Source organism: Acipenser ruthenus, chromosome 58 (genome assembly GCF_902713425.1).
Source record: "Acipenser ruthenus chromosome 58, fAciRut3.2 maternal haplotype, whole genome shotgun sequence".
Lineage (NCBI taxonomy): Eukaryota > Metazoa > Chordata > Actinopteri > Acipenseriformes > Acipenseridae > Acipenser > Acipenser ruthenus.
The window spans coordinates 941,319-967,802 of NC_081246.1; the positions used below are offsets into that span (position 1 = coordinate 941,319).

The 26,484-nt window shown below is 40.4% G+C and overlaps 2 protein-coding genes across 2 annotated transcripts; one reads left to right on the top strand and one right to left on the bottom strand.

Annotated features, from left to right (window-relative positions):
- Window positions 1–1,616: 1,616 nt before the first annotated feature.
- On the bottom strand, window positions 1,617–20,167 carry LOC131724991 (zinc finger protein 286A-like). The gene is made up of 5 exons (XM_059018225.1): window positions 19,958–20,167; window positions 16,456–16,653; window positions 13,726–13,926; window positions 6,850–7,170; window positions 1,617–2,043 (listed from the first exon to the last, which is right to left on the bottom strand). The coding sequence occupies exons 2-5, from the start codon at window positions 16,613–16,615 to the stop codon at window positions 1,730–1,732; spliced, it is 996 nt and encodes a 331-aa protein (XP_058874208.1). The 5' UTR covers window positions 16,616–16,653; window positions 19,958–20,167; the 3' UTR covers window positions 1,617–1,729.
- A 298-nt stretch (window positions 20,168–20,465) lies between these two features.
- Window positions 20,466–25,088, top strand: LOC131724990 (zinc finger protein 397-like). Its single transcript, XM_059018224.1, has 3 exons — window positions 20,466–21,124; window positions 22,413–22,733; window positions 23,404–25,088. Exons 1-3 carry the CDS (start codon window positions 20,797–20,799, stop codon window positions 23,781–23,783), a joined length of 1,029 nt encoding a protein of 342 aa, XP_058874207.1. The 5' UTR covers window positions 20,466–20,796; the 3' UTR covers window positions 23,784–25,088.
- The last annotated feature ends 1,396 nt before the right edge of the window (window positions 25,089–26,484 follow it).

The following is a 26,484-nucleotide window of genomic DNA, read 5'->3' on the forward strand; positions in this document are numbered from 1 at the left end:
TATTGGTTTTCCCAGACATACTCTCTTAATTAGAAGATAACAATCAGCTTTTATTTATTTCAACGAGACTGGCAGGTCAGCACAGCAAAGTAATGTAAAACATTCCCCAATTTAAATCTTCATGACCCTGTTACCAGTATCAAAAGTGGAATCTTGCAGACGCAATTAAAATCTATTTCATAGATTACTGATGGTGACTTAACAAAATCAGAATAGTCCTCAAGATGATGAATGGTCCAAACAAGATGTAGTACAGTACCCACCACTTACACCGTACAGGGTTATTTCGGGCAGCTGTTTACATCTGACAAATAGCGTTTCCACTGATTTCAATAACAAAGGCATCGTTTATACTACGCTAAGCGTGCCGTATATTTCGGGCAAACTCAGCTGTTTGGATCTCGTTATGTGCCATTCACATAGATATAACTAACAAACGCACTGCTTTATACTGTAGTAATCGCTCTTACTAATCCACCAATCAGCTGTTTTCACCTCGTTACCTTGCCATTCACATAGATTTCAATACAAAAGGCAGCACTTTACTGTAGTAAAAGCTGAACAGATCGATCTATCAGCTGTTTGCACAGCGTTACTGAGTGATTACCCCTCTACTGTACCTTGGCTATTTAATCCCTGTATGCAGTGTTGGGTTTATTTACAGTTTGAAAAAACAGCACTGACTGCAACATAAGCATGACTGGAAAGAGAAAAGCGATGTGAATCAGCATGAAAATTCAGTGTAAATAAAATGTCTGTTAAGTGCTGTGCGCTTGCAACTCTGTCAGTCAGCAAACAATGCAACGTTGCTTCAAAAAAAATAAGCCATTTTCTGTAGTTTTCGGAGTGCTGACGAAAATACAACTGAAACTCTGACACCACTACAGGGGATGCCAGAGGAAGAATTCACTGTTGTGTCACCTTGGCGACCAGGACGCTCTCCCTGAAGCAGACACAGGTGATGCATGCGTGCTGCGCTTGTAACACTGCAGAGTGCTATGGAGCACCATCCGGATACAGAGCCGAACTGGGATTTATTTTTTTTAAAACTGAGTTTGCTGTCCATACTTGTTCATCCAGATGCGTATCACAGAGTTCTTTGCTGGAAACAATTTGCAGTAACGCAGCCTGCCTGTTCTGTACTTTTTTGCACATACTTTATTACATGCATAGGTTTTAATACATATTTTTCATTTGTGTAAATAAAGATTTTTAACCGCATACACACGTTTGTTTTGATTACTGTGATTGGGGGGCATTTTGAATGTCAGGTTATTGTGTGGGAGTTTATACCGTCCATCACTTACTGGGGGTGAATCACGTCAACACAAACGCGCCCGTTCTAAACGGTGGCGACTGTATTTCATATTTTCCATCCATGAGTGTAAGTTTATGATCTGGAGTGAATAGGAGTACCCCATTTATCAAGCAAGTTTATTCTTTTGTTTTTAGTAAATATTTCTGCATTTTAGTCAAATTTACTCCTGTCTGCAATTTTTCTGACTGAACTTCTTCCCACATTCAGTGGAGGGATAGGGCTTCACCCTCTTATGAATTTTATGGTGTCGGAAGTGACGGAATCTCTTCAGACATTCATTACATTGATACGATTTCTCTTTTGAGTCCGCTGGTGGATTTTCAAGGAACATAAATATGTGAAACTTCCCACATTGATCACAGTGCTAAGGTTTCTCTCCTGTGTGAATGCAATGGTGTTTTTGAAGACTTCCTAATCGCGTGAAACTCCTCCCACACTCAGTGGTTTATCTCCTGTGTTACAGCGCTGGTGTCTTTTAAGGTGTGATAAATAATTGAATCCCATCCCACACTTAGCGCAGAAATAAAATTGCTCTCCTGTGTGAATATGCTGGTGTTTTTTAAGATTTTTTAACAGTAAGAAACTCCTCCCACACTCAGTGCAGTCATAAGGTTTCTCTCCTGTGTGAACGCGCTGGTGTCTTTTAAGCTGTGATACATAACTGAAACTCTTCCCACAATCAGCACAGGGAAATTGAGTCCCTCCATTGCGGTTCCTTTTAGCAGCTAGAGGAAAAAAAAAAAAGAGAAGAGAAAGGTTATTGTACAGCATTCTTACACATTCACTCTTCTGCAGGGCTTCCCCTCATAACCATGACCAACTCCTAGAGTGAACTCTGATGAGAATACAGTCAGACCCGCTTAATATCACTCCTGTTAATACCAGCCTCCTTTTATTATCATCACATTGAAATTTGCCAGGTTGAATATAGTGGGTGTCAATAAATACAAATGCTTGAGAATTTCACTTTGATTATTAACACACTCTGGTTAATATCACTCACATGTACCAGTCACTGATTTCCACACCCCACCTAATATACATCTGAGGAACAAAAGCATAAGATCAGGTTTATATGTAAATGCTGTATTGAAATGTTTTTTCTTTTTTGAAGAGAAAGGACATGTAATTACTTTATTCAGCATGTAAGTGCACATTCTTTCTTTAATTTCTTTACTGTTTTCTCTTAAACATATCACAGGGGGGAATTAATGTTGGTGTAATGTACATGTGGAAACGGGTTTGTTTTGTGTGCTTTTTGGAGTTGTGTTTGATCAAATGATTGTTTACAGACAGGCGCTCGATTGAAACTTGCTGTCTGTCTTGTATGTGTCCTCTGTGCGTTACCATCGTTGGTAGCATCACATGACCCATTTGTTTACTTTCTGTTTTGTGTTTAATAAATCCTGCGCGCCTGTGCCAGCGTTTCAACTCCAAGTCCCAAGTCTCTCTGTCTTGCAATGCGGTTACCCACACATGTGACACGAGTACCTTGTCACAATACCGTTTAAATGTTGATCAATGTGAAGGAGTCTTCATAAAAGTACTATATATTGATGTTCAATTCAAATTTGCCGTTTTGTCATTATTCTGATACAGAAAAATGCCAAACCCTATTATAGTGAACACCCTGATATAACGAACATTTCTCCAGGTCCCATAAGCCCCTATTTTGTGCTGCTCCAAAAGTGGGGTTAAGTTCAATCAATCTGCCTGCCGTTTGGGATTTCAGGTCTGATTGGTAGGCTGATTTCTACAAGTTTTGTGTTATTCTGTCCAGTAGTTTTTGAGCTACAGCACTTTTTAAAAACAGGTGGTTTTTGGGGCAAGTTTGGTGCCGTTAGAGCGTTTTTTTTATTATTCACCTGTAGATAAAATAAAAACTATGGGACAGTTACTACTCCCATTTGGCAAGTTACCGCATCCAAGTAGTTTTAGTGCCTTTTGTGGAAGGGGGGGGGGGGGGGTAAAAATGTGTATTTTAATATTTAAAAAAAGTACTTTTAAAAACGAATGTGCAGTTGTACTTCTTATGTTTTTTTTACTGTACAGAGTAAGTAAATAAAAAATAATAATAATAACAATGTCAGTCAGTGATAGAAGGTGAACGAGTATTTAAAACCTGCATGTACACTTAGGCTGAGAGACTGTGCACCAGAGCAGCTATAAATAATAGTGAAACATTTCAAATAGGCCTAAAACGATTATTTACATCAACGTTACATTAGGCTTACAAAAATCAAAAACACTCACCCATATAACCACAAAAGCCAACCATTTTTGTTTATTTCTAATGTAAAACAAATAGCTATGCACTTTGATGCTCTAAAATAACATGGTATGTGGCTGGAACCCCACCAAGGGGAGCTGCCGGCCACGAAGAAGGGGGAGGAGGTCCGGAGACCACAAACCCCAGCAGCAGTTTCGATGCCGGAGATCGTGGGGGAGGTCAGGAGACCTGCTCCCACTGCAGCACTTGCGCTGCCAAAAGTACTGTGGCCGGAGCCCCACAAAAGGGAGCTGCCGGCTACGAAGAAGGGGGGAGGTCAGGAGACCATCCTCCAAGCAGCCTTTCCGCTGCCAGGACTGCCCTGGCTGAAGGAGTCAGCCTTGGAGCTGTCGGCAGTTATGCTGACAGCATTGCCATTAGCAGCCTGGCTACTGGCAACATTGCCTCCCGTGAACCCCTTACAGTCCCTGTTCTTGGCCCAGGACTTTGAGGGAGACTTTTGGGCTTTTAAGGGGGAAGGTGGCCGTTGAGGCCATGTGTGCTGCGCACAAGGGGGGGTATATGTGGCAATGTGTCCCACCCCTGTGTTATATGTTGTGTGTGGTGTGTTAATGTTGGTGTATAGATATGGCTTCACGGGATATAAATGGGTGGGTGCAGCACGAGTTATTTAAAATGTTAATTGTATTTAGACACAGGGATTGCACTTCACTTCACGTGCATTTAAAGTAGTTAATAATATGTGAGCACGGGGTTGCACAGATTTAGTTCACGTGCTGGGATTCAAGTGAATAATTAATTGGTAATTGAATCCCGGCACAACAGTATATATAGATGCACGTTTCACTGACTCGGGGTTGTGTGTTCGGTGAGTGGAGAACGGGAGAGAGAGGAGGAGAAAAAGTAAGGATTAAAGCAAAGCATACCATTGCTATTTCATGCTGGAAGGACCAGCACGATACTTGTGTGTTTATTTTTTACTCCCCGTGTTTGTTTGTCTGTTCGTCCACTGTTTAAGTGTTAGTCCGTTTTGTTTGTCTGTTTATTTTGGCCGCAAGTGCCGTGTCCTGTTTTCTGTTTCAACCTTTTTATTTTACAATAACCATACCGAGCGTCGCAGCGACTCAAGTTTTCAACCCGAGTACTGCCCGTCTCTGTGATTCTTTCTGGCCTGACGTCATCCACTACAGCCTGCTTGTCGCAATACTTATTAATTTCCTCATTAAAAAAAAATACTTCAGACTTTTGCAGAATGCAGAATCACAGTCAAATTGTTCTTGCAGTTTGACAGTAGATTTATAAAATCACTTAAATTTAGTAAATAATACAGCAAACTAGTCTACTCTATGGTTTCATTCACAAGTTGTAAAAAGAAAACAAAACAGACCACGGATGTTTTCTGAGAAAACTGCATTACTCATGGAATACTGAGCTGAACGCTTAGTAACACAAAACTAGTTCTTTATAAAATCAGGATAAAAACTTTTTTATTATTATTTTTTAACAGATCCATATTCTAATAGCGCTCCTTCAGGTTCAAACGCTTAAATAAGTTTAACATTTGCACTCAGTTGTAATATTTATACTATAGGCTACATGGATGTCTCATGTTCATGATACTGTATACGCAGAATGCTGTATGGAGTATTATATATGTTTCACTAATAGATGATAACTAGCATTTTTTTGCAGTTAGAAAATTTTGCATACAAAAACAAAGCTGGTCTCATTATTGGATTGATGTAGTGTATGCTAAAGTCAAGTGTATAGGGACAGATTTTTTTATAAAGACTGTAATAAGCCAGTTGACACATTTCAGTAGCTGATCTCATATTTTTATGTCAAAGGGTGGGTGAAAAACAAATAAAAATGTGTTGGGATGCAGTGTTTTACTCAGATCTCTTAGAACAGTCCTGTTTCACCTGCATTATACCAGGCTGGCTGCCTTTTTTGTGTGCTCTCCACTTCATGGGTTGCTGTAAAACATATTTCCTTCCGAGTGTGTAGGACTTTAGAAATTGATACTGTAGTAGATTCAGGTAAAAAATATATATATATATATGGAAATTCAGTAACAAAAACTGAACCTATGCATCACATCAGACATGATGTCATACATGAAATCAGCAATGACTAATCACAGGACAAATGCTCCACCAAGACTGCCCAGAAGGACATTACCAAAATAATAACCTTTGGAGACTTTCTGTGATGTCATCATGCACTAGGAGGCCTTTAGTTGACAGAGTCCCAGAACCTGTAACTCACTGAAGTACATCTTTTATTTTTTATAATACCTGGATATTAGTATATGTTTAAAAAAGACAATATAAAATGTGTCTTTGCTTAGGTCAGAGGTCAAATCTAATCATCTAGAGCAACATATCTTTTGTTTTTGTAATTAAATTTAACATGAATGTTGGCATAACTAATCACATAACAAATGCTCCACCAAGACTGCCCAGATGGACATTACACTGGAAAATAAAATCCTCTGTGCTGGACTGTAGCTATCATGCTTCTTGGTGTACGTGCCAGCGTAGACACGATCATAGACAAAACAAGAACACTTTCATGACTCGGGTCACTCTTTGCACTATTGTCTGTAGACGTGATGTAGGTGTTGCATAATTACTGCTTCTACTACTTCCAATGCAAAAGATAGCACACTTGCCACTATGCAATATGGCATTGCCACATTTCTATCCAAGACCATTGGTTTACCAAATGCATTTGAATATGTATCTCACTCAGTAAAGGAATGTTTTTTTTTTTAGAACAGTGCCATGGAGAATGAGGACCAAACTGTGCTTCTCTGTCTTGTTATTGTCATACGAGTTCCTAAGAACAGCTGACAGCACAATATTCTGCAGACCAACAAACACACCCAGGTAATGTCCTTCTGGGCAGTCTTGGTGGAGCATTTGTCATGTGATTAGTCACTGCTGATGTCATTACTGATGTCGTGTATGACGTCATATCTGATGCGATGCATTGGCATAAGAGGGGTGAGTTAAGGTGAGTTAACATCCCATTTCCTGACTTTTGTGATTTTGAACTGCAACTATGAAGTTATTTTAACAAAGTTTTTGTTACTGAATATATATATATATATATATATATATATATATATACACCAACTTGCAAGGAAACCAGCAAACACAATAATGTGTTCTAAATGTATATCACTATACACGGCCCATTTCAGCATCATTTTAAATGATGCAATTGAAAAAAAAAAACATTGCAGCCTTCAAAAGGGTTAATTGGCAGCTCAATGTTGCTTGTTTTGTATAATTACCTCTAAATCCCAGTTCACATTCAGGTGGACAATCATCACACAGGCTGGATCCCAGCTGGTTGTTCTCCTCAAGTGTACAGACATTATTTTCAGTAGGAACTTCCTCTGCGATGGGGACACATTCCTGTTCTATGAATTCCTCTTTAACAGGAACACATTCCAGTCGAGGGACCTCTTCATCTTTAACACATGTCAGCTCTGTAACCTGCTTTAGACTTGCACACCACTCCTGGTCAAAGGGCTCTTCTTGTGTGTAAACTGCTTCTATCCTTGGCCCCTCCTGTGCTTCAGATTTAGGCATAGCATGGCTCTCTTTGGGATCTGTGTGAAAGAATTGTACAAAATTATAACTCTTACTTACCAGCCAGGTTCCTCTACAAAGCCAGCCCCTTGTCAGAATTCTTCTGAGAGATGACACTGGGTCATTCCGGTCGAACAACTTATGAGGAGGGATTTCTTTTTTAATTCTACTTACTTATTTTTAAATGGATATAGTGCATCCAGTTACGTTGCCCTGTTTTTAATTAATAAAGATTAATTATTTTAGTAATTTAAAAATAATTTCACCCCATCCACATTTCCATGTTTTATATTTTTGTTATTAAATAAAATATGTAGTGCGACTCCTATCAGCTGTGTTTTGTGCCTTGATTAGGGTTTGTAGCAAAGTAAACCCCTCTAAAACTGTTTCTGTACTAACTAACCCTCATACTTCATTACAAAAAAAATATTAAAATAACGTAAAACAAAACAGTAGGTGGCGTATAACTGGTGTGGTAAAGTATCTGTAGGGCTTGAAGTTTTAGAGTTTTGTTTTTGATCACAGGACGTCCTGTGGCGGAGTTTCCCGCCCCTATGTATTTATTTATTATTATTTATATTATTGTTTGCGGCGCGGATAAAAGCGCCGCGTCTTTTGTTATTGTTTTTTATATTTATATTTAAAAACCCCGTGAGGATGCATGACTGATCAGCTACTGATTATTTAACTAGCTGACAGTCACGCATCCTTACCAAACGCGTGCAGACTGTGGCCGAGGGGTAATAAGATAATTAACAGCTAGTTAACCCCTCGGCCAGAGTATAAGAACCTGCAGCTGTCCGTGCTGCGGGGCGGTGAGTGTACAGAGGAGAGTACGGGAGAACACGGGAGCGCGAGCAAAAACAATTGCTATATTGAAAATATACTTGTTTCTGTTTCTATTTGTTTGGCCATCGCGCCCTTTTGTTTTGTAGTGTTTTGTTGTTTGTTTACATCTTTTGTTTTGTTTTATTTAGTTAATAAAAATCAGCTGAACGCCGTTGCGTTGCGCTTTCACCCGCCCATCCATTGTTTTGGTTCAGTTAGTTCCTGGTCCGTGACGTCACCACACCTCACCACTGCAAGCCATCCTGCCACACGTCCCTTTAAAATTTTGAGCCAATTTCAGTTTGTTATAACGTTTCCAAACGAGAGGAGGCCATTCAGCCCATCTTGCTCGTTTGGTTTTTAGTAGCTTACTGATCCCTGAATCTCATCAAGCAGCTTCTTGAAGGATCCTAGGGTGTCAGCTTCAACAACATTACTGGGGAGTTGGTTCCAGACCCTCACAATTCTCTGTGTAAAAAAGTGCATCCTATTTTCTGATCTGAATGCCCCTTTATCTAATCTCCATTTGTGACCCCTGGTCCTTGTTTCTTTTTTCAGGTCGAAAAAGTCCCCTGGGCTGACATTGTCTATACCTTTTAGGATTTTGAATGCTTGAATCAGACCACCATGTAGTCTTCTTTGTTCAAGACTGAATAGATTCAATTCTTTTAGCCTGTCTGCATACGACATGCCTTTTAAACCCGGGATAATTCTGGTCGCTCTTCTTTGTACTCATCTAGAGCAGCAATATCCTTTTTGTAACAAGGTGACCAGAACTGAACACAATATTCTAGATGAGGTCTTACTAATGCATTGTAAAGTTTTAACATTACTTCCCTTGATTTAAATTTGACCATTTTCACCATATATCTGAGCATCTTGTTGGCTTTTTTTATAGCTTCCCCACATTGTCTAGATGAAGACATTTCTGAGTCAAAATAAACTCCTAGGTCTTTTTCATATATTCCTTCTGCATAGATTCCTTCTGTTGTTCGACTGTTTCATTTTCCAGATCTTGAGCTTGGTTGGAAGTAATTAATATTTAAGAGTGCTAATTAAAACCATTACACATGTCTGCTAGTTACTCTTGATTGGGTATTGTATATTTATTTACTTGTTAATTCTTCCTACACCGCAATAGAGCAATACACCCCGCCATTCACCTCTGCATGCTTTCAATAGAGCAATACACCCCGCCATTCACCTCTGCATGCTTTCAATAGAGCAATACACCCTGCCATTCATCTCTGCATGCTTTCAATAGAGCAATACACCCCGCCATTCATCTCTGCATGCTTTCAATAGAGCAATACACCCTGCCATTCATCTCTGCATGCTTTCAATAGAGCAATACACCCTGCCATTCATCTCTGCATGCTTTCAATAGAGCAATACACCCCGCCATTCATCTCTGCATGCTTTCAATAGAGCAATACACCCCGCCATTCATCTCTGCATGCTTTCAATAGAGCAATACACCCCGCCATTCATCTCTGCATGCTTTCAATAGAGCAATACACCCCGCCATTCATCTCTGCATGCTTTCAATAGAGCAATACACCCCGCCATTCATCTCTGCATGCTTTCAATAGAACAATACACCCTGCCATTCATCTCTGCATGCTTTCAATAGAGCAATACACCCCGCCATTCATCTCTGCATGCTTTCAATAGAGCAATACACCCCGCCATTCATCTCTGCATGCTTTCAATAGAGCAATACACCCCGCCATTCATCTCTGCATGCTTTCAATAGAGCAATACACCCCGCCATTCATCTCTGCATGCTTTCAATAGAGCAATACACCCCGCCATTCATCTCTGCATGCTTTCAATAGAGCAGTACACCCCGCCATTCATCTCTGCATGCTTTCAATAGAACAATACACCCCGCCATTCATCTCTGCATGCTTTCAATAGAGCAATACACCCCGCCATTCATCTCTGCATGCTTTCAATAGAGCAATACACCCCGCCATTCATCTCTGCATGCTTTCAATAGAGCAGTACACCCCGCCATTCATCTCTGCATGCTTTCAATAGAGCAATACACCCTGCCATTCATCTCTGCATGCTTTCAATAGAGCAATACACCCTGCCATTGATCTCTGCATGCTTTCAATAGAACAATACACCCCGCCATTCATCTCTGCATGCTTTCAATAGAGCAATACACCCCGCCATTCATCTTTGCATGCTTTCAATAGAGAAATACACCCCGCCATTCATCTCTATGCTTTCAATAGAGCAATACACCCCGCCATTCATCTCTGCATGCTTTCAATAGAGCAATACACCCTGCCATTCATCTCTGCATGCTTTCAATAGAACAATACACCCCGCCATTCATCTCTGCATGCTTTCAATAGAGCAATACACCCTGCCATTCATCTCTGCATGCTTTCAATAGAGCAATACACCCTGCCATTCATCTCTGCATGCTTTCAATAGAGCAATACACCCTGCCATTCATCTCTGCATGCTTTCAATAGAGCAATACACCCCGCCATTCATCTCTGCATGCTTTCAATAGAGCAATACACCCCGCCATTCATCTCTGCATGCTTTCAATAGAGCAGTACACCCCGCCATTCATCTCTGCATGCTTTCAATAGAACAGTACACCCCGCCATTCATCTCTGCATGCTTTCAATAGAGCAATACACCCCGCCATTCATCTCTGCATGCTTTCAATAGAGCAATACACCCCGCCATTCATCTCTGCATGCTTTCAATAGAGCAATACACCCCGCCATTCATCTCTGCATGCTTTCAATAGAACAATACACCCCGCCATTCATCTCTGCATGCTTTCAATAGAGCAATACACCCCGCCATTCATCTCTGCATGCTTTCAATAGAGCAATACACCCCGCCATTCATCTCTGCATGCTTTCAATAGAGCAGTACACCCCGCCATTCATCTCTGCATGCTTTCAATAGAGCAATACACCCCGCCATTCATCTCTGCATGCTTTCAATAGAGCAATACACCCCGCCATTCATCTCTGCATGCTTTCAATAGAGCAGTACACCCCGCCATTCATCTCTGCATGCTTCAATAGAGCAATACACCCTGCCATTCATCTCTGCATGCTTTCAATAGAGCAATACACCCCGCCATTCATCTCTGCATGCTTTCAATAGAACAATACACCCCGCCATTCATCTCTGCATGCTTTCAATAGAGCAATACACCCCGCCATTCATCTTTGCATGCTTTCAATAGAGAAATACACCCCGCCATTCATCTCTATGCTTTCAATAGAGCAATACACCCCGCCATTCATCTCTGCATGCTTTCAATAGAGCAATACACCCTGCCATTCATCTCTGCATGCTTTCAATAGAACAATACACCCCGCCATTCATCTCTGCATGCTTTCAATAGAGCAATACACCCTGCCATTCATCTCTGCATGCTTTCAATAGAGCAATACATCCTGCCATTCATCTCTGCATGCTTTCAATAGAGCAATACACCCTGCCATTCATCTCTGCATGCTTTCAATAGAGCAATACACCCCGCCATTCATCTTTGCATGCTTTCAATAGAGAAATACACCCCGCCATTCATCTCTATGCTTTCAATAGAGCAATACACCCCGCCATTCATCTCTGCATGCTTTCAATAGAGCAATACACCCTGCCATTCATCTCTGCATGCTTTCAATAGAGCAATACACCCTGCCATTCATCTCTGCATGCTTTCAATAGAGCAATACACCCTGCCATTCATCTCTGCATGCTTTCAATAGAGCAATACACCCTGCCATTCATCTCTGCATGCTTTCAATAGAGCAATACACCCCGCCATTCATCTCTGCATGCTTTCAATAGAGCAATACACCCCGCCCTTCATCTCTGCATGCTTTCAATAGAGCAATACACCCCGCCCTTCATCTCTGCATGCTTTCAATAGAGCAATACACCCTGCCATTCATCTCTGCATGCTTTCAATAGAGCAATACACCCCGCCATTCATCTCTATGCTTTCAATAGAGCAATACACCCCGCCATTCATCTCTGCATGCTTTCAATAGAGCAATACACCCTGCCATTCATCTCTGCATGCTTTCAATAGAGCAATACACCCTGCCATTCATCTCTGCATGCTTTCAATAGAGCAATACACCCTGCCATTCATCTCTGCATGCTTTCAATAGAGCAATACACCCTGCCATTCATCTCTGCATGCTTTCAATAGAGCAATACACCCTGCCATTCATCTCTGCATGCTTTCAATAGAGCAATACACCCTGCCATTCATCTCTGCATGCTTTCAATAGAGCAATACACCCCGCCATTCATCTCTATGCTTTCAATAGAGCAATACACCCCGCCATTCATCTCTGCATGCTTTCAATAGAGCAATACACCCTGCCATTCATCTCTGCATGCTTTCAATAGAGCAATACACCCTGCCATTCATCTCTGCATGCTTTCAACAGAGCAATACACCCCGCCATTCATCTCTGCATGCTTTCAATAGAGCAATACACCCCGCCCTTCATCTCTGCATGCTTTCAATAGAGCAATACACCCCGCCATTCATCTCTGCATGCTTTCAATAGAGCAATACACCCCGCCATTCATCTCTGCATGCTTTCAATAGAGCAATCCACCCTGCCATTCATCTCTGCATGCTTTCAATAGAGCAATACACCCTGCCATTCATCTCTGCATGCTTTCAATAGAGCAATACACCCCGCCATTCATCTCTATGCTTTCAATAGAGCAATACACCCCGCCATTCATCTCTGCATGCTTTCAATAGAGCAATACACCCTGCCATTCATCTCTGCATGCTTTCAACAGAGCAATACACCCCGCCATTCATCTCTGCATGCTTTCAACAGAGCAATACACCCCGCCATTCATCTCTGCATGCTTTCAATAGAGCAATACACCCCGCCCTTCATCTCTGCATGCTTTCAATAGAGCAATACACCCTGCCATTCATCTGTGCATGCTTTCAATAGAGCAATACACCCCGCCATTCATCTCTGCATGCTTTCAATAGAGCAATCCACCCTGCCATTCATCTCTGCATGCTTTCAATAGAGCAATACACCCTGCCATTCATCTCTGCATGCTTTCAATAGAGCAATACACCCCGCCATTCATCTCTATGCTTTCAATAGAGCAATACACCCCGCCATTCATCTCTGCATGCTTTCAATAGAGCAATACACCCTGCCATTCATCTCTGCATGCTTTCAATAGAGCAATACACCCCGCCATTCATCTCTGCATGCTTTCAATAGAGCAATCCACCCTGCCATTCATCTCTGCATGCTTTCAATAGAGCAATACACCCTGCCATTCATCTCTGCATGCTTTCAATAGAGCAATACACCCCGCCATTCATCTCTATGCTTTCAATAGAGCAATACACCCTGCCATTCATCTCTGCATGCTTTCAATAGAGCAATACACCCTGCCATTCATCTCTGCATGCTTTCAATAGAGCGATACACCCTGCCATTCATCTCTGCATGCTTTCAATAGAGCAATACACCCTGCCATTCATCTCTGCATGCTTTCAATAGAGCAATACACCCCGCCATTCATCTCTGCATGCTTTCAATAGAGCAATCCACCCTGCCATTCATCTCTGCATGCTTTCAATAGAGCAATACACCCCGCCATTCATCTCTGCATGCTTTCAATAGAGCAATACACCCCGCCCTTCATCTCTGCATGCTTTCAATCTCTGTTTTTTTTTTTTTTTTTTTTTTTTTTACCTGAAAGGTGTTCACATTCTGCTGATTCTAGCACAGGACTCTCCTCTTTAATGTGGACAGGCTCCAACACTGAGACTTCTTTCTTCATGTAGACTGGTTCTAGCACAGGACTCTCCTCTTTAATGAGGACAGGTTCCAGTTCAGAGGCCTCCACTTTAATGTGAGAAAATGCCATTTCTGATACCAACTGCATGTCAGTACCTGAAAAACAGAATAAAATTAGTCCGGAATGCCTCCGACTGAGCATAAAACCAATTTTTTTCAATTTTGCATTCTAACCTGGTGTGCTCATTGTAACATGACATCTAATGCAAGAGGTGCTGGAGGTTACTATGCACGCCTTAGATCAAAAAGTAAAAACAAAACAATTAGAGAACAAAAGTCTAATAAGTGTCCATGGTCTGGTAGTTTTTAATAGCCTATCATTTAGATTAGAACACGGTGGTAAGGTGGCGTGCAGTCAAGGCTGGCCAGTGGCAGAAATAGCAAACTCAGAACTGCAAGATTAGCGCTCTTGTACACTTATTACTTAAACAAAATCAAAACACTGGAACAAATAAATAGTTGGAACCAAACACTATACACATAAACTCTTCAAAATAAACAAAACAAACGCACCTTCAGCCTCCGCTATCAGTGTATTATTTCTCTTACTGTTTCTCTGCTCCACACTCTCCTCTACAACCCAACACAGACATGCATGCCTTTGTTCCTTGTATAGGTTGTGGCCACCTGGCCACATTCCACACTTTTCTATAAAACAATTATCAATTTACATTGTGTGGCTGTGCAAAGGCAGCCACAAAACACACATGTCCCAGTGTGCAGGGTCACTGCCCTGTCACACATCCTCCCCCTACTGTCACAAACACATGACAGATCTCATTGACTGAAGCAGCGGTAGAATGTTCTCATTCGTTTAAATGACTGTCAATCATCAGATCGACCGTGCACTTTCATTTGCCAGCTACAGCGCCTGTCATTCAAAATGTCTACTTTGAAATTAGCGGGTTAAGGTGTAGGTAGGCTTTTGCTATAGGTGTATACGGTGACAGTTACTAGTTTGATTTGAAAATGGGGCGCAAGAGGAAGACATTTAATGAGTATTGCGCACATTATCCTGATCGACAGCTGAAGTCTCTGCGTCAGGTCGAAGCGGGCCTGTCTGCCTTGCCTTCAGTGACTGCAGCTGTGCTGAAGCAGGAGAGGGGTGGAGCTCAGAATCTGGATAATAAGTGAAAGTTAGTTCTGTTCAGCTATCTACTGTTTTGTTATGTCCATATTTTTTTCTTTTTTTTTTTTTTAATTTAGTCGTTGCCAATTAGTTTTTATTATTTTCTCCCCAATTTGAAATGCCCAATTATTTTTTAGGCTCAGCTCACCGTTACCACCCCTGCCCTGACTCGGGAGGGGCGAAGATGAACACACGCTGTCCTCCGAGCTACAGCGTCGGAGGACAACGCAGCTCTGGGCAGCTTACAGGCAAGCCCGCAGGCGCCCGGCCAGACTAAAGGGGTCACTGGTGCGCGGTGAGCCGAGGACACCCTGGCCGACCTAACCCACCCTCCCCCCGGGCGACGCTCAGCCAATTGAGCGCTGCCCCCTGGGAGCTCCCGTCCACGGTCAGCTGTGGAATAGCCTGGATTCGAACCGGCGACGTCCAGGCTATAGAGAGCATCCTGCACTCTAGCGAGTGCTTTTACTGGATGCGCCACACGGGAGCCCCATTGTCCGTATTATTTTTACTTGTAAATCTATGCTGTAAAAGTCTGTGTAATACACTTTGATATTGCGTTTTCTACGGCTTATTTGAGACAATATTTAAATTTGTGTAGGACCTTTACCTATACAAGAACTCGAATGTTGGTAACCATGGTTTTGTTGCATGTTGAATATGATAAAGGGGTTTCGCTAAATGAGACGTTTCTCAATGGCATAAAAAGTCTGGGGGGGGGGGTAGCATAAAGGTCGATTTCACCCATTCTCTGCTTGAAAAAACCTAGTATATTCTTCCAAAACCTTTTTTCCCCCCACACAGCAGTTAGCACTAAAAAGGCATTTAGAAAATTAATTCTGAAAACTGGTAGACTTTCTTTAGTATACTGTGCAATGTATCATATTCCTACCACCAGTACAAATCTTTGTTAAAGTAATTTGTTATTTAGTAGCTGTATTATTTGTGGAGAATTTTATTCATAATGTTAAATAATACTGCATCTCCAAGACATTTAATTGTTGACAAGTAATAAATATTAATTCTAGAGCATTTTTTGAATTTATTTGATGTTTGGTCTGGTATAATTCTGCAAGGTCAAGAGCTTTGATACAGACTTTAAAGTTATAAATGTAAAAGGTTGTCAGGATGTTAACAATGAAAACAATTACAGGTAGGTTATTTAAACAGTTGTAGCAACACATGGGAATGCAGAACGCAATATAATTCGGAATCGTGCTACTTAGTCTTTAAACCTATGTTAGTCTAATCATAAACAATCCTAAATAGTGTAGACTAATTTAGAGAAAGAAATACTGTGTAAACTAGCTCGACTATAGTGGTGTTGCCAAAAAAAAGGGATAAATTGTTGAGGAATGTAAACGAACTGGAGTGTCAATAGCTTTATGGTGGAGTACAGTGAGAAGCCAAATAAAAATGAATGACTCCCTAATATAGTGCATTCCACAGGCTTTCTGCCCCTCTTTCAATAAAGATCTGTATTTGGTTTCACTCACCTCTCTCAGTGATGCTAGAAGGTGGCGTTTCCTCCTGCAGGATCCGCTCATTGACCTGGTCACACCCCAGCTCAGTCACTTCCTCCTTGATCTCAAGAGTCCTGTCTGCAGAAACAACCCATCGAATAGGAAGCTCTGGGCTGATGTGAGCTGCTTCCATCTCAGAAACTTCCCTTGAGTGAGGCTGATCCGTTCTCACTGAAGAAAAAGAGACAAGACTTTGTTTGTGTGACAGAAAGACAACGATTCTTGGTTGTAAATCTTCCTCCCGACCTGTGAGGGCGCTAAGCATCGAGAACAGAGTTCTTTGGACGGGCTGGTCTGACAGTTCTTTCCCAGGGTCAGGAAGTCGGCCAATCTGGATGAAGGCGAGACTCCGTTGCAAGAACGCATTGACCCGGAAGGGAAACGACGTGGCAGCCGCAGATTGGAGAGGCGGCTGCACTCGTTTACCAAGGGGTCATGTGTGACGGCATAAAAGGGGAATCGCAATCTGTTCCTTCGCTTTGTTTTATGCACATGAACCTAGGAGGATTGCGAAAGACCCCAGTTGTTTACTGTGATTAAAATCGTGAGTGTTTGTTTGTCTTTGTTCATTGTCTTGTTTGTGTTCACTAGATGGCTAACATGTTCCGGAGCTGTCGTCGAGGGCCAGCACCTAAAGCCAGAACAACACTTCACAATTCTCACAAATATAAACGTGTATCACCCACCACGAGCACTACTGCACGCACCCAGGACTGGTGACCGTGTTTGTATTATTGTGGGGCAGATATTGTTTATTATTTGGGACTGCAATCCCCTTGTTATTTACCCCGTGCTCTACACATTGGTGTGGATTGCCAGGGGATTATTGTTTGGTCGCCAGACCTGGAAACTATAAATACAATCCTTTCCAAACCAGATTACAATTATTTCTGTCTGCTTCATCACGCACTGCATCACTCCTGCACCTGTATCCACTATCCACCTGTTCACAGTTTGTCATTTAAGACTGCATATTGGGCGCTTTTAGGGTTAGGGTTAGCAAACTATATTATGCATTAATCAAATATTATTTAAATTCACATATAAAGGCTAATAGATCAGGTAAGTAAGTTGGTCTATGATGTCATAGCCGTGATCACATGACTGTGCCTTCACCCACCCAGGCGTGTGTTATTTCACTTACAAAATGGCTATTTTTATTTTTATTTTTTTTAATAAATTAGACAAACTAGCTTTAAGGAAAAAAATTAGAAATGTATTATGTATCCTTCCACGGAAAAAAAAAATAGTCCCTGAATACATATATTTTGTATTTTTTTGATTTGCCACGAACATTACATTGAACATTCCCATTTATAGTAAACATTTGAGACATAAAATGGCATTTGCGAATTGGAAGCAGACTGATTTCCCACATCTGATGGAGAATTCACGGAACAGCCAAACACTACAGTCTTGTTAAGCCAATCACAGCACTTAACTTATCCAAGCCATTTTACAATTCCCTTTAAATGCTACCGTTTCAGAAAATACTCTCTCAAGCAATTTGAAACTGGTAAAAAATCAAATACAAATATTAAAATCTAGAGTAAAAAACACAAATGTAGCCTAATAATAGCATAGCAATTGAAGACATACCATGTGCAATGTATTTTGATTTTTGCTTGTACAGTAGTGTCTTCTATATTGGTCTCAAAAAAACCACCTAGTCAAAATGCGTCATTGGAAACAGCATGAAATGGGCATTTGCCACAGTTTTTAGTTGCTACACTATTCACATAGTAAAATAAATTGGCAACATACATCTATATAGAATTATATAGTTGCAGGGGTGTGCAATTCACATCAGTCGACGCCCGAGACAGCGAGATTTGCTGCGATAGTTTTTATTTATTTATTTTCCCTGTGTTTGTTCTGTTGCTAGAAAGACACTCCGGGTATATTTCTAGAGCGCCACGCAAGTTTCTGAAAACTGAATTGCGGAAGTCTAGCACCTACACAAACATTTGAAAAAGTGTTTACGTCCCACCCCTATCACTTCTGATTGGCTAGCTGTGAAGAAGCTGATCTTCTATTGGTTACAAATAAACCCAGAAATGGCTGCCTGCGAGCCTCTGTCAAGGCAGCAGTGTAAAGGAATATTTGATAGAAAGTGTCCGGAGGGCATCAGATGATTCGAGGGCATTTGCCAAGCACTCGCACCTTCCACCTCCAGAGCTCGGCAACTCTATGAAATCAACCCACCCTGATCCTAACCCAACCCCAACCCAACCCTAACCTTAAACAACCCCAGCCCTGAAACCCTAACCCTAAACCTAACCATAAAAATTATCTGATGCCCTCAGGACACTTTCTAGTGGATATTCCTTTGTGCTGCATCAAGGCACAGACCAAAGATAGTTTGTCTTTGCAGAATCTGATGGAGCCTACTGTAAACACTACATGCATTTTGGTCGAAAAACAGTAACTTAGTATGACATACCCAGAGTCCAAAATGTGACATATTTACAAATGTGTACCTCAAACATTCATCCTACCATTGATAACTACAATGTATGGAAGTCGGACTTCTGAAAATATAGCTTTTTAACGGGAACTTGAAATGGCTGTTAAGTAAAGACACACATTGAAGTAATACAGCAAGGATAAATATACACCCTTTAGTAAAAACAGAGGAAGCTATGTTTTTGATAAATGCAACTGTTTTTTTTGATGGTCATGGTCACTTGATTATGGAATTGTCCACCTACTATTTTTCGGTGACATGTATTAAATCAATATGCAGACTATATTAATTCTAGTAAAACGTTGCTATTGGAGCTTTTTAACCTCTAGAATATATTATAAAGATTATTGTTGCACAGGAACAATATTTTCTTAACAGACCAGCGGTTGTCAAACTTCGCTGCACTGCGACCCACTTCTATCATTAAAAATGCCTACGCGACCCCACTGCCCTGTGTTACTGCAGAAGAGTTAGTATTGAAAAGTAAAACTTGCACTGCAAGATAAACACAACTGATATGAGACCATTGGTTATGTTTAATTCACAATACCATTTTCTTTACAGTAAAAAAATGACATTATTAACTTAAATGGAGGGGTGAGCTGGCATGGATGAACACGTTTAAGAACATAAGAAAGTTTCCAAACGAGAGGAGCCCCCATTCGGCCCATCTTGCTCGTTTGGTTGTTAGTAGCTTATTGATCCCAGAATCTCATCAAGCAGCTTCTTGAAGGATCCCAGGGTGTCCGCTTCCTGCGTTTGTTTTTGTAGTAGGAGGGGTTGAAGCTGGTGCTTATAACTGTATTATTCTCTAGCGGCTGGCAGTTGAGCATCACTGCGAGCGGACTGGGATCGAAATGCTCTCGTGTAGATCCAATCAAAATCGAATTTTTGTGCAGCTCAGTTTTCAAATTCCGTTTTGTACGGAATTACACATGTAGTGTACTGTACTGTACTACTACTAAAAAAAATAATGTGAATTAAATATATAAATATGTGTTTACCTACCTCTCTCTCTCTCTCGCTGCTCTTGCAGTCGGCGCGTAAGTTGTTGTCTCTTTGGTCGATCTCAAGACTTCTGCTTCATCTCTAAACCGCCATTTTAACTAAAACCATTCAGATTTAAAAAAAAAAAACCAAACAAACAGTCCAATCGTTAAGAAATCAAACAAACTACAATAACCCACCTCACCCCCAAACTCGCAGCAGCTTCTGAATACAACCCACATGGAGCACGTTAAGTACAAAGCACAGGAAAGAAACTGGCGCCATTTCGGATCCTCAACAGGACATTGCATCGGAAAACACAACGCAGTTTGAGCCAACATGGCGGACATCGGTATCCAGTTTCATAACCGCCTCTTCACAACGCGATTCGACAGGGAGGCCAGCCAATCAGGCTCGCAAGATGATCTATTAAGTTGTTTCTGCAGCCAATAATACGCGAGAGTTACAACCAGACACGCCTACTCTAGTGACGCGCTCATTTCGCTTCAGGAAATTGAAACGTTTGCTTTGTTTATGTTGAGGTGAGAGACGAGTGCAGCTGCTGCTGGTCAGTATTAGTTTAGTATTAGGGTTAAAATGTTTCCTAATGATTTATATATTTTTTGTTTGTTTATTACCTACATTGAGTTCTAAAACAGAGTCAATTTTCTGTTTCATTTAAGAACTCAGACAGACTGGACCGGGAAAGTTACTCCTTGCAAAAGTAAAACGAGTCTGTTTGTTTTTTTCTTTATCACACTAGAAGTGATGATTTTATATAAATGTTAATTATCCGGTAAATAAATACTAAAAGCAAAGAGGATTCTGCTACTCGAGTCTCAAGCTAACAGTCAGTGAAGATGGACGTCAGCGTCTCCGTGTCGTTCTTTCAAGACGAGCTCGCCTCTACCATCGAGCACGCAGTGAAAGCGGCTGTAGACACCGTCTTGTGCCAAATCACAAAAGTTGTCGGCGGCAAATTCACTGAATTCCGAATGGAAATGGCTGGAAAGGAGAAAGAGAATGAAAGTCTGAAGCTGAGATTGGAAATATCAGAGAGCGAGTTGAAAGCAGTGCGGGAATGCATGAACGCTGCAGATGCAGACATTAAACAACCTCTCAGAAACATGAACCCCGACTGCAATGAACAAGACTTTCAGAGGAACGAGAACCAGGGATTATTGCAAGGTAAGATGGATGTTTTTGATGATATTACTTGGTCATTCCAATTCTTCAACTTTTAAACTGCTTATTATGATTGGTGCTAAAAGCTTAACTCCACTGTCCTAATAGCACACCAGTCCAATTAAAGTCTGTAGAAAGTACTGGTTATGTTTGTATATCTCACCTAGACTAAGATTTAAATGGGTATTCTACGAACTATAAGAAAGTACTAGTCTATATTGGTAAATCTTAACCAGTCTAATTAGAAGATTTAAATGGCTCTCCTTCTGGTAAAATGATATCTTCTGTAGAGTAAACTGTGGCTAGTAAATTAAACAAACCTATAGTCCCACTGAGACTTTACCAAACCATATTGAAGGTTAGGATACTGATGTGTGAGCTTTGATATCAATCTACAGAAGCAAATTGGGTTTTCATGTTTGACTTAACTGTTTAGACACAACACACTGCAACAATATTTTTGTTTTTTTAAACGGGGCAATACCTGTATGTGTATTTGTCAAACACTGCACTTTGTGTCTTAAGTTTGATACTTTTAAGAAAAAGCAAACCAACAAACCCTAACTCCTCCTGGGAGCGCTAACTAAACAATATAGATTCTCTTTCTAACTGTCGGTTGGATAATGTGCTTACTGACAAAATCCAAAGATTCACAATAATAAAGTTACAGAAACACAGATTCAAGTTCACTGATTCAGTAATACAGTCTCTTTGTCAGGACTCGGCTCTAAACAGGTCCTCACCCTCGCACAGCCACACAGGCTTGTTTACTCAGGACTTTTATACTGACCTTCTCACAGTAAATCACACACACCTGTCTCAGGTTAGCTGATTACTTCAACCAGGGGTTTTCAAACGGGGGGGGGGGGCACACACACACGCGTACCCCTGGGGTACTTCTAAGGGTGATAGGCAAATAACACAGAAGGTCGATAAGAGTTGTAATAAATATTTAATTTGACATCACAAAAATAAACCATGGAAATGTGGGTGGGATGAAATGTTATTTGTTAATTTCAAAAATGAATTTCAGCTTCAATTTGAGGCATTGATCACCCCTCTACCACAGATACTTTAGAAGCAATGTTGGATCCAACCTCATTCCCAGCTCAGGGTAACCGTTTAAAAATAAATACAAAATAAATAAATAAATAAAAAACCCTCCTCATAAATTGTTTCACTGGAGTGACCCAAAGAGATGTCAGTAGAATTCTGACAAGGGGGCTGGCTTTGTAGAAGAACCTGGCTGGTAAGTAAGAGTTATAATTTTGTACAATTTTCTTTCATACAGATCCCAAAGAGAGCCATGCTATGTCTAAATCTGAAGCACAGGAGGGGCCAAGGATAGAAGCAGTTTACACACAAGAGGAGTCCTTTGACCAGGAGTGGTGTGCAAGTCTAAAGCAGGTTACAGAGCTGACATGTGTTAAAGATGAAGAGGTCCCTCGACTGGAATGTGTTCCTATTAAAGAGGAATTCATAGAACAAGAATGTGTCCCCGTCGCAGAGGAAGTTCCTACTGAAAATAATGTCTGTACACTTGAGGAGAACAACAAGCTGGGATCCAGCCTGTGTGATGATTGTCCACCTGAATGTGAACTGGGATTTAGAGGTAATTATACAAAACAAGAAACACTGAGCTACTGTTAATCTTGCAGAAATTACTAAACTCAGTGTGCTAAATTCATATTTCTGGTATTTCCCCTTCAATTTAACCAAGGGGAGCTACTCAACCACTATGTCAATGGCTTGCAACATAACTGTCCTTGCTGCTGTGACCCTGCTAGATGTGCACCCACTATCATGCCTGTTTTGAATGCTGTTAGATCTTTGCCTTTCCCTGTTTCTGGTAGACTGTTTGCAGTTGTGCTGCTCCCACAGCTTTATAGTGGTGCTGGGATCACATGTCTCATCAATGGGTGGTGCCAAATTCAATCTGGTTGCTAAGTGTCACCAGAAGAAACATTTCAATACAGTACTTGAATGTAAATCTTATCTTATAATTTTAGCAAACCTGGTAAATGTGACTGATATTAACCAGAGCATGTTAATAATCAAAGTTATATTTTAAAGCATTTGTCTTTATTGACACCCTTTATATTCTGCCTCACAAATTTAATTGTGGTGATGATAAAAGGAGGCTGGTATTAACAGGAGTGATATTAAGCAGGTTTGACTGTATTCTCATCAGAGTTCACTTTGAGTTGGGTATGGTTATGAGGGGAAGCTAATGTTTAAAAACGCTATACAATAACTTTGTCACTCTTCTCTTTTTTCTCTAGCTGCTAAAGGAAATATCACAGGAGAGACTAATTTATCACAGGATAAAATCCACCAGTGCGTTCAAACAGGAGAGAAACCTCACCACTGCACAGAGTGTGGGAAGAGATTTGGTCGTTTATCACATCTTAAAATCCACCAGCGCATTCACAGAGGAGAGAAGCCTTATCCCTGCACGGAGTGTGGGAAGAGATTCAGTCGTTTAGCAGACCTTAAAAGACACCAGCGGATTCACACAGGAGAGAAACCTTATCACTGTACTGAGTGTGGGAAGAGATTCAGCCGTTCATGGTACCTTAAGAGACACCAGTGCATTCACGCAGGAGAGAAACCCTATCACTGCACTGAGTGGGAAGAGATTCAGTCATTTATCATACCTTAAGACACCAGCGCATTCACGCAGGAGAGAAACCTCATCACTGCAATGAGTGTGGGAGAGTTTCACATATTTAAGTTCCCTGAAAATCCACCAAAAGAGAAATCTGTAGTGAATGTTTGAAGAGTTTCTGTCAGTTATCAAACCTTAAGACACCATAAATTCAAACGTATAGTCAAGTTGGGTCTTGAAGGACACAAGAGAATTCACAGAAGTTCAGCCACTTGAGGACACCTGAACACCAGGAGTAAATTTGACTAAAATACAGAAATGTTTACTGAAAACAAGAGAATAAACTTGCGTGATAAATAGGGTTATTCCTAATAACTTCTGATCATAAATTTACACTCCCGGATGGAAAATATGAACTACTACATCTTGTTTGGACCATTGATCATCTTGTTGACCATACCGATTTTGTTACATCACATTAGTAATCTTATGAGATAGATTGTAATTGCGTCTACAAGATCCTACTTGTGTCTCATGCTTTGCTCAGTCGCTTAGTTTAAACATTAAGATTATTAAATGTAACCAAGTCTCCAGCTCTTTCAAGTCAGTGCTAAGCTTTGGTCAATTCTTAACTTCACACCACAAGCATTGTTTTGTTCTTGATAAGCTGTGACTGCACTATAACTAGGGCTTCTGATTTTTTGTGACGCCCCCCCCCCCCCCCCCCCCGACTTTTCTACTCTCCTTTAAAAATTCATGATTGATTCCTACTCAGTCACAACTGAGAAATGCATTAATAGTAAAATTGATTAAATTTTTTTCTATGGAACAACTAAATGGGCTTTAAATCGTAAGTCTTTTGCATTTAAAAGCAGAAGCGACTCATCTTTAGGAACGTGAATACAGTTACACATAACGATTGTAATAAAGTGTGTCCAGCAAAACGCTTTTATTTTTCATTATATCTTTAATAAAGACTAGTCGCTTATTAACATGCTGTGATCTCGTTTGTGCGTTCTGCTTGTAAATTAAAAATTAAGGCTTGGCTGATTTTAAAATCCAATTTTGTTGCTTCACAGAAAAAGAATAAACAACCTGTAAATTAAATCCATTTTCTCAGTTGTGATTGAGTTACGCAAATGGCTTAACAGGTATCAATTTAATTCTTAAAGGAGAGTATAAAAGTCTGGGTAAAATACCGCAAATCAGAAGCCCTGAATATAATGCCCCCAATATACAATTTCACAATGGGAATGGAAAAACTGATTTTTATCAGTAACTTGAGAATGAATGACAAATGTGTATACCTTGAAAATGTCCCCTCTTGGAATTATTAAATCATGATTTTTTTTGTTTTAAGTGTTTTAGATTGGAATTATTTTTTTTAAATGGGAAAATGTTAACTGTTATAAAAACAGTATTCTTGTGAACTCGGAAATTTACAAGCATTCAAAATGTAGGGTATTAAAGGCCAAACTTAAATCGCTAAAAATTAAGTAATTTATCATTCAGGAAATTGATTAAAATCTAATTAATTAATCAGAATGATAATGATGGGACGTTTGTGACCCCTAGTCCTTGTTTCCCTTTTCAGGTCAAAAGCAACTGAACAACGTAGATAAATAAACTTAGAAAAAAATAATTTACAGAAGCGCACAGCACAAGAAGTTATAAAAAAAGTCTTAATTTATTTTTTCTTTTTTTCGACAAAAGGGTATTCCTTTACCTTGAGTCTAAGGCTGTTTACAATCAACACAGATAATGTGCTTCTCCACGTCACCTTTCATTGGCACCTGGCATTGGCAACTCTTGTGGTTTTCTGCGGGGTTGCCAGCGTCAGCTGTGGGTACACACTTGGCAAATCCCTTTGCTCCAAATGCTTCTTGCAAAGCTCCTGTGCTAACTGTAAAATATATTCTCTCCTTGGTAAATTCTTCTCTATGCATTCTTTGTAAAGTACCCAGGAGTTGATGGCTGCTAGGTCCAATACATTGTAAAACACCTGAACAGACCACCGTCGGGAGCCAGCTTTCACCAAATACTTCCATGTCATCTGATCTAAAACATCAACTCCATATTTTGTTGCGTTGTAAAACTCCGCAGTCTCTGGTATTTATTTTCACTAGTCCCGATGCTAATTGACTGACCAAAGCAGCGCAGCCTTCAAAAGGCTGATTGAAAACAATAGACTGTCAGTCATTCACTCAGGCAGACAGTAGAGACTAATCTAATTACAGCTAAACACATTGCAGACTGGTAAATAAAAATAATAAAGTAGAATACTGTTCTGTATAATACTGTTTTCTGTGTGGCCATCAATGTGACTGCTACCGGGGCTTTTAGGTGTAATCTAATATATCTCCTTTATTTCCTCACTCCCGCATTTCATACTTCATGAGAATATTTAATACATATGGACAGAAAGATACACTAACGCACAGCCCCATATGTGTTACACGACTGGAGAAAATTACATTTAAAACCAAAAACCGCAAAAATGACTGCAGCAGGGCTTCTAGTGTTAATAACATTCATTTAGAGAACGCATTTGCAAAACAAATTATATTGTTAAATTAAGGAATGCTTGCCTGTCTCAGGTAACGCAGAATGTTTTAAATCCTTTGCAAATTTAAATGCCTGTGTCTGCCTTTCAGGTACGTGTTGATTCATTGCATTCTTAAACCAACGCCAGCATAAGCATAAGATCTTTTTCAATTGCCACACACATTTTTTTCATACTCTTATAAGTATGGCT

Coding starts and splice junctions, on each gene's coding strand:
- LOC131724990 (XM_059018224.1), top strand. CDS start 20,797: ATGGACGTCAGCGTCTCCGTGTCGTTCTTTCAAGACGAGCTCGCCTCT. Junction 21,125..22,412: donor GAACCAGGGATTATTGCAAG/GTAAGATGGATG, acceptor TCTTTCATACAG/ATCCCAAAGAGAGCCATGCT. Junction 22,734..23,403: donor ATGTGAACTGGGATTTAGAG/GTAATTATACAA, acceptor TTTTTTCTCTAG/CTGCTAAAGGAAATATCACA.
- LOC131724991 (XM_059018225.1), bottom strand. CDS start 16,615: ATGGAAGCAGCTCACATCAGCCCAGAGCTTCCTATTCGATGGGTTGTT. Junction 7,171..13,725: donor AGAATGTGAACACCTTTCAG/GTAAAAAAAAAA, acceptor TCTTTCACACAG/ATCCCAAAGAGAGCCATGCT. Junction 2,044..6,849: donor ATGTGAACTGGGATTTAGAG/GTAATTATACAA, acceptor TTTTTCCTCTAG/CTGCTAAAAGGAACCGCAAT.